The sequence below is a fragment of the Rosa chinensis genome, chromosome 4, assembly GCF_002994745.2.
Source record: "Rosa chinensis cultivar Old Blush chromosome 4, RchiOBHm-V2, whole genome shotgun sequence".
Classification (NCBI taxonomy): Eukaryota; Viridiplantae; Streptophyta; class Magnoliopsida; order Rosales; family Rosaceae; genus Rosa; species Rosa chinensis.
The window spans coordinates 66,618,240-66,627,131 of record NC_037091.1 but is presented as its reverse complement, the minus strand read 5'-3'; the positions used below and the strand labels follow the sequence as shown (position 1 = coordinate 66,627,131).

The window sequence follows — 8,892 nt, the reverse complement described above, 5'->3', positions numbered from 1 at the left end:
TTTTAGTATTCTACATTGTTTGATTTGGTTTAAGGCAAAATTGATTGTGTAGACTTATAAGTTTGCAGTGCTAAGAGGACAGCTGCATCCTAGAATGATTGAAATCTAGAAATTTTGGATAGCTATTAAAGTACTTAAGTGTGGGGAAAAAAAAAAAAAAGGAATCGGGTATCCCGAATTGGGCCCGGGCCCAACCTGATCCCAATCAATTTCGGTACCTTTGGTACCAACTTTGAAAAAACGTAGTCCCGTCCTGAATAATATTTTCGGTACCGGGCTCAATATCAGTCAGTAACCGACCTGTCCCGGCCCATGCCCAGCCCTAGTATATATGTAGTTTAAGAAGGAATTTAGAGTGCACCGACTTGCACTTACACAAACATGAATGGACAACTGGACAACATCAAGTGTATTTTTGTTATTGAAAAAAAAAAAAAAGTTGACTACAAATACCAAGGGTTGAGAACACATAATAGGTGTTGGGTTATTTGCTTTGTTGGTGGAGTGACGAATTTTTGATGTAGTTTTACCACTTATTTATTTTTACCGCATGGACTCTGTTTTACCAAATGGGCTTCTTACTTGACCAACATGGTTCGTGTATCGATCCGGCAAACCCAAACCCGACCCGCAAGTCCAACTCCATTCGGTTATCAAACCCAACCCAGTGGAATCGGCGAAGACTGAAGAGTGTACGCTGCACAGTGCTCGGAGAGCGATGCCGACGACAAACCTGGTGCTCCTGGCGTGCTTGGTGTCGCTGGTGGCAGCAATCGCCGCCGTTGATTCAAAATCAGACAGCTCCGGCGAGTGGCACATCCTCACGAAGCAGAACTTCTCTTCTCAGATCCGTCTCCATCCTCACATCCTCGTCTTCGTCACTCTTCCATGTAAACTCTTCGCCAACAATTCTATAAATTTCTAAAATTTGGCCAACGAATTTAGATGGTTAAGCTAAGATTTGAATGCTGAACAGGGTCCGGTGAGTGTCGATCACTCATGAAAGACGTGGCGAAGTTGGTCACTGATAGACCTGAAGAGTTCAGCTCGCTGAAGCTGATGGTGTTGCACAGAAATACAGAGAAGATGGTGGCAACTGCGATCGGTGCTGCTTCAGAATGGGAGGAAATTACGGTTTTGTACTATCACCATTCTGTTTCGTACAAATATGGAGGGAGGCTTCGAGCGCAGAACATTTTGAGTTCAATTCGTCCCTATGTGTCGGTTTTAGGTGAAGAACTTCCGTTCAAATCGCTGAAGAGTCAGGAAGAGTTGAAAGCTTTCGTTGATTCAACTGACAAAGCTTTGGTTGTGTTTGAGTTTTGTGAATGGACTCCTAAATTGGTGGCCAAGAGGAAGATGAATGGGACTGATCACAGTGGCTTTGGTATGCAACTTTCGCTGCAGTTAATTTAATATTGTGGTATTTGGATGGTGCGAATATTTTGATGTGTGTTGCTTTAGAGTTTGTAGTACAATTCTGCTGTTAGCAGGGTGCATACGTCCATTGTCCATCTTTTTCGTTCCTTGTTATTATTTTCGATAATGGGTGTACCTCGATGCTTTTGTAGAGTGATTGTGTTTAGTATTACATAAGGCTGCAGACAAGTCAAGCTGCCAAAATTTTTACTTGAAATAGATTTGTTTATCTTCATTTCAAGTACAGTCGAGTTTATTGAAGTTCTGTTGTTATTTTGTTTCTCGCTAATGTTGAGAACAACTTTTCTCTGCAGGGGAATTTTTTGGGTTAAACTTGAATGCAGAGACAAATAGAACCGACTGGCGGAAGAATAACCAGAAGGTCGCTGGTACTTTCTAGTTGCCACTGTTATGCATTAATTTTGAAGTAAGAATAGAAGCAAAAGATAATGATAAATTTTCTCTTCTAAAAAAACAAAACAGGGTATGGAAACTGCAAAGATGAAGTGTAATGTTGATAATGAGCTTGGTGCAGTTCCTTGGGTTGGGGACTTCAGCTCAGTAAATGACAGTGTTGCTTCTGAGGAGACTGAGAACAGTAGGCCTGATGGTGCATCGTTTTGCACACTTGAAGAATATCAGTTGTTTGACTCTTTCTTCTCAAAGTTCATGACTATTGCAAGAGAGTTCGTTCTGCCTCCTGAAAGGCATAAATTTGGTTTGGTCTCAGAAAGATCTATGCTCTCAGCTCTTGGTATTGGAGATTCCAGTTCATGGTTGGCAGTGCTATACTTTGCTGGATGTCCCAGTTGTTTGAAGATTATTAAAAAAGAGGATGACCTTAATAATGCTTTGAAGATGGATAGTTTAGTTAAGGAGGTGAGTTCATGTGCGTAAAATTCTGTGGCCAAAGCTCGTTCGTGCCAGTTATGCAATGCTTACTATGGCTTCTTATTTGTCTTGAGTCTCTTCACCTCTCATATTAATATGGTTATACATCATAATTTGTTAACATTAGTCATATGTCTGTAGCATAAGAGTATAATATATATAAATATATATTTTAAGGTCTGTAGCATTAGATTGCATCCACGTTATGTGTAGTTATGGTCACTGGTGTAGCAAACACTATTAGTTATTTTTGCATCTCCAAACATGGTATACATAACTGCATGTTAATGGATTAAGAGGTATTACATCCTTTGCAGCTCCTTATTATCTCTCCCTATATCTTGCTTTCTTTTTCTGTGTATTACACTGTCCACTATTTATTGCTTACAATTGGCTGTGATAAATTGATTCATTGGATTCTGCAGCTAGAGGGTCATGGCAACGCTTTGGAGCCTGCTTTGCCTGCTAACCAGCCATCAGTTCTCTTATTTGTGGATAGATCATCTGACTTGTTAGAGACTAGAATCAATGGCAAGGAAGCTCTTGATGCTTTTCGGAAGCTGGCACTGCACTATCACATGCCTGACCAGCTTGGCAGTCAAAGTAAAGACAAGCATGAGAAATCCTCATCCCAGCATTATCAAGCATTAAGGACCACATCTGGACATCCTAACTTAAAATTATCTCAGACAGTGCAGTTTAGCAAACTAGAAGACAAGATGTCTACTTTCACAATTATAAATGAGGGCAAACAATTCAGAGTGGAGAAGTTGGCTTTGGATCTAAAGGGTAATTCCTTGCAGGATATCTTGGAAATTGTACTTAAGCAAAAGAAGAAAGCTAAGTTAAGCTCACTGGTGAAGGATTTGGGTTTCCAACTTTTGTCAGATGATATGGACATCAAACCAGAGAGTACATTGCCATTACCAAAGGAATCTGAATCTGATACAGTTACAGAAGAGCCATATAAGGAGGGCCTTGCTACAAGTAGTACTGACTCAGACAGAGATCAACAGCCAGATGCAACAAGTATATCTACCGAACAGCATCCAGAAACTTCTGAAGTCATGGATACTGAAACGTCATCTCAGAACAATGAAGAAAAAGCATATTATGTTGATACAAGCAATCAGATCTTATCTGTCGATAGTGAGCAACAGCTTGCAGATCATAAATGTGAAGATTTAGATACAGAAGAAGATAGTAATCCACAGGGCGAAAAGTCAGCAGAGCAGCAGCTTCACTTTCAAGGCTTTAAGGGTTCATTTTTCTTTTCTGATGGTAATTGTCGGTTGCTTCGAGCGCTGACTGGCAGTTCAAAATTTCCAGCCCTGGTAATAGTTGATCCCAATATGCAGCAGCATTATGTCTTCCCAGAGGAGACTAATGTCAATTATTCTTCACTGGTTGATTTTGTTTCCGCCTTTCTTAATGGAAGTCTTCTTCCATATCAAGAGTCTGAAACTGTACTTGAAAGCTCTAGGAAAGCCACTCAACCACCATTTGTTAATCTGGACTTCCATCAGGTGGATTCTATCCCTCGAGTGACAACTCATACTTTCTCTGAGCTGGTTGTTGGGTTCAATCAATCTGACAGTGATGCTTGGAATAAGGATGTCTTAGTTCTTTTTAGCAATAGATGGTGTGGTTTTTGCCAGCGAATGGAGTTAGTTGTTCATGAAGTATACCGAGCTATGAAGGATTATGCTAAGATGCTGAAAAGGGAATCAAAGAATGACAAATCAACGTTTCACGATAGTAAGTACTTTTTTTCAAAAGCCGTCCACTCTTGATTTCTTTATTTTCTTGGAGTATTTAGTAAAAGATACCAAAATGTTCTTTTAACTCTTAAACAGAGATTTTTCCTTGTGAATAAAAAGGTTTTCTACATTTAGTCGTTCTATGTCCAAAAACATAAGATACTAATTTCCTTGTTTAGTCAATTTTGCTCTTAAAGTTTCAATATTCACATTGAAGATTAGATGTAGTGAAATATGCAAGAGTTTAACTTTTTCTGCTCTTTGCTGCATTAATTTCTAACCCAGCATGATTTAAATTTTTTCTTTTGGTGGGGGGTTACTTTTCTTTAAATAAAATTCTTCAAAAGCTATCTGTATCTATTTGGAAATTTCAAACATTCAGTATTTTGATGGGACTTAATTTAATAATTAGTCGTGAGATTAGTTGCACTTATTTTATTAAATATCTGTGACCTCTAAATTCAAGTGGTCAACAAATGTAACAGCAAAAAGGTAAATCCTTTGCAATTTCATGCTTGATCATTTGTTAGATATGACGGGCGACGTGAAAAATGAAATGCTGGAGCTGCCATTAATGTACTTGCTGGACTGCACATTGAATGATTGCAGTTTGATACTGAAATCGATGAATCAGGTGTGTCTTGTGGATTGCAAAAGTACTTGATAATATTGCAATCTATCCCATCAGTCTTGCTTTCTTTTATTTTTAGTTGTACCTAAGAATAATATTCAAAAATTGTTATCAAGTCTGAGACATCTTATCTTATATGCTCTCATTTGGTCGATGTTGGAATTAACAGAGGGAGGTTTATCCTACTCTGGTGCTCTTTCCAGCAGAAAAGAAGCATGCTCTTCCTTACGAAGGAGATATGGCAGTCACTGAGATTTTCAATTTCATGGCTGATCATGGAAGTAACTCTCATCATCTTACCAGTGAAAAAGGTATTTCTATTAAATGTGCGTGAGTTTACTATTAATGCATATGGTTCATTAGATAGAAGGCACTTCATCATCTGTGTTGCTCTTTTCTCCTTTGAACATGCTTGGTTCTCAGTGGCAATGCTACCATGATACATTCTTCGTTTGTATTATATAGTTCAAATATAGATTTTTTTTTTATAGTTACTTTTCCTTGTTTGAGTAGCCTGCTTGTTTACTTTTTGCAGGAATGTTGTGGACTTTAGCTGAAAAGAGAGGAAGAAATCAAGATTTCTTTATGGTTCAGTCATCTGACGTTCATGAGCAGTCTAAGGACACGCTTCATGAAGTCCTATTAACAAATGTTCATAAACCAGTAATTGAAGACAAGCAGATCAAGTCTCACATACCCCAAGGCTTGCATGAAGCACCCCCGAATGTGGTGGTTGGTTCTGTCCTAGTTGCTACTGATAAACTTCATAGCGTACACCCCTTTGATAAATCAGAGATTCTCATTGTGAAGGCAGATCAAGTTACTGGATTTCAAGGTTTAATTATCAACAAGCATATCAGATGGGATGCTCTGCCTGAATTGGGAGAAGGAGTTAAGATGTTAGTAGAAGCCCCTTTGTCCTTTGGAGGACCGCTTATAAAGGGTGGAATGCCTCTTGTCGCGTTAACTCAAAAATTTGTCGAGGATGAATATCCGGAAATCTTACCAGGCATTGCATTTCTTGATCCATCAGCAACAATTCAAAAAATCAAAGAGCTCAAGTTAGGAAATCAATCTGTCACTGACTACTGGTTTTTCTTTGGGTATTCAAGTTGGGGTTGGGACCAGCTCTTTGATGAGATTGATAAAGGAGCTTGGAATTTAAGTGATGATGGTATGAGACATTTAGATTGGCCATCAAGTTAGGTATTTCTTTCTTATTTAACATGATAGAGCTTTTGGAGTATTGCATGAAGGAACTCCGGGGAGAAACTAAGCAAATACAAAGGAAAATACAGAGAATAGGTCAGCACACGACCATTTGATCTGCTTGTAACCTTTTTGTAGTATTGAATTTGTTTTCTGCAAGACTGTAAATATTAGCTCTTTTAGTTCACACCTGACTACCAGTTTCAGGTTTGACTGGCTTGGGATGTAATCCGTCACGACTCATGAGTATTTATCAAATTTTTCTTTTTTGCTTTGTGTTGAAGTTTTGGCTTTGTGGATACTACCTATTCAATATAGGAAAATGATTTGTGGCCTCAATGAGGCTTAAGATTTATGGCCTCAATATTAGGTGTGGTGTCATGTCACCTACACACATCATTTATTTGTCAAATCATGTCATGTAATTATTGAGAAAAATACCATTTTAGCCTTCCAAAATCTAATGACTATAAGTTATTTTGATTTTTTTTTCTAAAAGAAAAAATTATTTTGTCTTTTTTCTTTCTTTTCATTACACTCATGCTTAGATTTAAATAACAATGTCAAGAATAGAAAAAATTTCATGTAATTCAATCAATAGATTTGCACATACATTTGATCAATAGATTTGCATAACACATGTATATGAGTTCAACCTTTGTTGCGTTTATGTAAATTTTGAAAATATAATGTGAAAAATACATAGTTATATCATTATATATGTTCTTATGTTCATTCTTTTCTCTTTATGTAGTTAGGGTTTAAACGTTATATTTTAGTTTATTATTTTTTATTTGTTTATTTTCCTTATATTTAGATTGTAGATGATAATTAATGAATGCTACTAACATGAAATTTTTTTTCTTACCTCTTAATTTAGACATATGTATTTTCCAAATTCAATTTATTAATGCTATTTTTTTGGATGAAATTAATCAATAAAGTTATTGCCTATTTCTTGACACCTAATTCAATATATTTATGCTATTTGGAAAGAAAAATTATAGGAAAGAATTTAAATAAATGAAGAAAAATATTGGTTAAAGAATTTGTAGACATATCTCTTAAATTAATACATAATTAATAGCAGATTTTTTTTCGTCACCTAATTAAATTCATTAATGTAATTGATTCACCCCTAACATCTAAAAGGAAATATAAAAGGGTAAAGTTGGTGTTGCAATAGTATGATGTGGCAAGATATATTATGTGAAATTGAAAATAAAATTAGTATTTGCTTACATGGCATGACACCTAGAATTTGAGGCCATAAATCTTAGGCTTCATTGAGGCCCTATATCATTGCTCTTCAATAAACTGGTCAACACAAACGTGGTAATTATTTCAATAATGTTAGTTGTTAATGTCAATTAAAATGGCTATAAATTTGATAAAAGATAAGATAATTCGGCGGTAGTCAACCAAGCGGAGGAGGTGAATTGGATGTCTATAAAATGTAAATGGCTCTCACTGACCACATGTATTGTTGCAGGCAGAAAGAGAGCCGGAGCTAAATATGAGCAACAAGGCAAACCCAGTGCTGGAAGCACATCCAATGAACGGTGGAGATGGCACATACAGCTACACCAAAAACTCCTATTACCAAGTTAGTTCTTTCAATTCTACCTACTAGATGCTTACCTGTGTCTCTTTATGTCTTCAGATTGTCACGATTGCTAGTTTTAATCCATCAAAGCATATGTGCATACTCTGATGATGATGAGTTGATGATACTTGAACTATTGTGTAGAGAGAAGCTGCAAATGTTGCGCAAACTCTAATCGGTGATGTGATAGGCATGAAGCTTGACATAAACAAGATTACTTCTTCGACCAATGCATTTTGTATAGCAGATTTGGGGTGTTCAGTTGGACCAAACAGTTTTGTTTCTGTGGAGAACATACTGGAAGCTATTAAACATAAGTACCAGTCCGGATGCATGTCTTCCCAAATGCCTGAATTCCAAGTTTTCTTTAATGATCATGCAGGCAATGATTTCAATACCCTATTTGCAAATTTCCCTCCGACAAGGCCCTACTTTGCAGCTGGTGTGCCGGGTTCTTTCCATGGCCGATTATTCCCCAAGTCCTCTCTCCATTTCGTGCATTCTTCATATGCAACCCACTGGCTCTCAAAGGTACCAGAAGAACTGACAGACAAGAACTCTCCGGCATGGAACAAAGGGAAGATTCACTACACAACTGCCCCCGAAGAAGTAGTTAATGCTTATGCAGCTCAATTTGCCAAGGACATGGCAACATTCTTGGAAGCTCGCGCTCAAGAGCTTGTGGTTGGTGGAATGATGATGCTAATCATGCAAGCTGTCCCAACTGGGATCCCTCATTCCCGTGTTCCAAATGGAGTGATGTTTGATTTTCTGGGGTCTATTCTCATGGATATGGCAAAGGAAGTAAGTAATAACCAAGTGTTAATTATATTTTTCAGTTGGAAAGATTCAAGCTGTTCTTAATCACTCGTCACGCATATTTGATATGACATTTCAATTCCACTTCTTCTATGTTCACCATATACGATGAATAATGTCTCTCTTTTAGGGAGTTATATCTGAAGCTGAGGTGGACTCATTCAACTTGCCAGTGTACACTACCTCTCCCAAGGAGATAGGAGAGCTGGTAGAGAGAAATGGATGCTTTAGCATAGAGCGAATGGAGTCAACGAGCCCCTGGCTTGCTTCCAAGCATTCGAACTCCAACTACGGGAAGACACTGTCGATGTCGCTAAGAGCTGGCATGGAGGGAGTTTTCAAAAGCCATTTTGGAAGTGAGATTACCAATCAACTGTTTAATAGGCTCTGTGACCAAAGTGGACAACTTACCCACCAACTGGAGGAGTCCTACTCCTGCTGCAGAGAAGGAACTCAGTTGTTTGTTGCTCTCAAGCGCAAATGAATCAATTAAATATTGTAATATAGAACTCCTGCATAATGAAACACTGCTGTTTGTAGTTGAATAAAATATATGA

The 8,892-nt window shown here is 37.6% G+C and overlaps 2 protein-coding genes across 3 annotated transcripts; both read left to right on the top strand.

The window, feature by feature from the left end:
* The first annotated feature begins 651 nt into the window (after nucleotides 1-651).
* On the top strand, nucleotides 652-6,193 carry LOC112197087. Of its 2 annotated transcripts, XM_024337647.2 has the most exons (8): nucleotides 652-890; nucleotides 977-1,387; nucleotides 1,734-1,801; nucleotides 1,903-2,298; nucleotides 2,736-4,068; nucleotides 4,601-4,704; nucleotides 4,871-5,012; nucleotides 5,237-6,193. In XM_024337647.2, exons 1-8 carry the CDS (start codon nucleotides 719-721, stop codon nucleotides 5,905-5,907), a joined length of 3,297 nt encoding a protein of 1,098 aa, XP_024193415.1. In that variant the 5' UTR covers nucleotides 652-718; the 3' UTR covers nucleotides 5,908-6,193. The 2 variants fall into 2 exon arrangements, with proteins under 2 accessions (XP_024193415.1, XP_024193416.1); XM_024337648.1 differs by lacking the exon at nucleotides 652-890 and having other exon boundaries at nucleotides 1,246-1,387; nucleotides 1,734-1,808.
* LOC112197088 (loganic acid O-methyltransferase) lies at nucleotides 5,872-8,885 on the top strand. Its single transcript, XM_024337650.2, has 4 exons — nucleotides 5,872-6,006; nucleotides 7,403-7,516; nucleotides 7,661-8,320; nucleotides 8,466-8,885. The coding sequence occupies exons 2-4, from the start codon at nucleotides 7,427-7,429 to the stop codon at nucleotides 8,817-8,819; spliced, it is 1,104 nt and encodes a 367-aa protein (XP_024193418.1). The 5' UTR covers nucleotides 5,872-6,006; nucleotides 7,403-7,426; the 3' UTR covers nucleotides 8,820-8,885.
* The last annotated feature ends 7 nt before the right edge of the window (nucleotides 8,886-8,892 follow it).

Bases quoted from the DNA above. Each gene is read 5' to 3' on its own strand.
- LOC112197088 (XM_024337650.2), top strand. From the start codon at position 7,427: ATGAGCAACAAGGCAAACCCAGTGCTGGAAGCACATCCAATGAACGGT. The intron at 7,517-7,660 runs GTTAGTTCTTTC...ACTATTGTGTAG, and splicing joins CCAAAAACTCCTATTACCAA to AGAGAAGCTGCAAATGTTGC. The intron at 8,321-8,465 runs GTAAGTAATAAC...TCTCTCTTTTAG, and splicing joins TCATGGATATGGCAAAGGAA to GGAGTTATATCTGAAGCTGA.
- LOC112197087 (XM_024337647.2), top strand. From the start codon at position 719: ATGCCGACGACAAACCTGGTGCTCCTGGCGTGCTTGGTGTCGCTGGTG. The intron at 1,802-1,902 runs GTCGCTGGTACT...AAAACAAAACAG, and splicing joins GGCGGAAGAATAACCAGAAG to GGTATGGAAACTGCAAAGAT. The intron at 4,069-4,600 runs GTAAGTACTTTT...ATCATTTGTTAG, and splicing joins CAAATCAACGTTTCACGATA to ATATGACGGGCGACGTGAAA.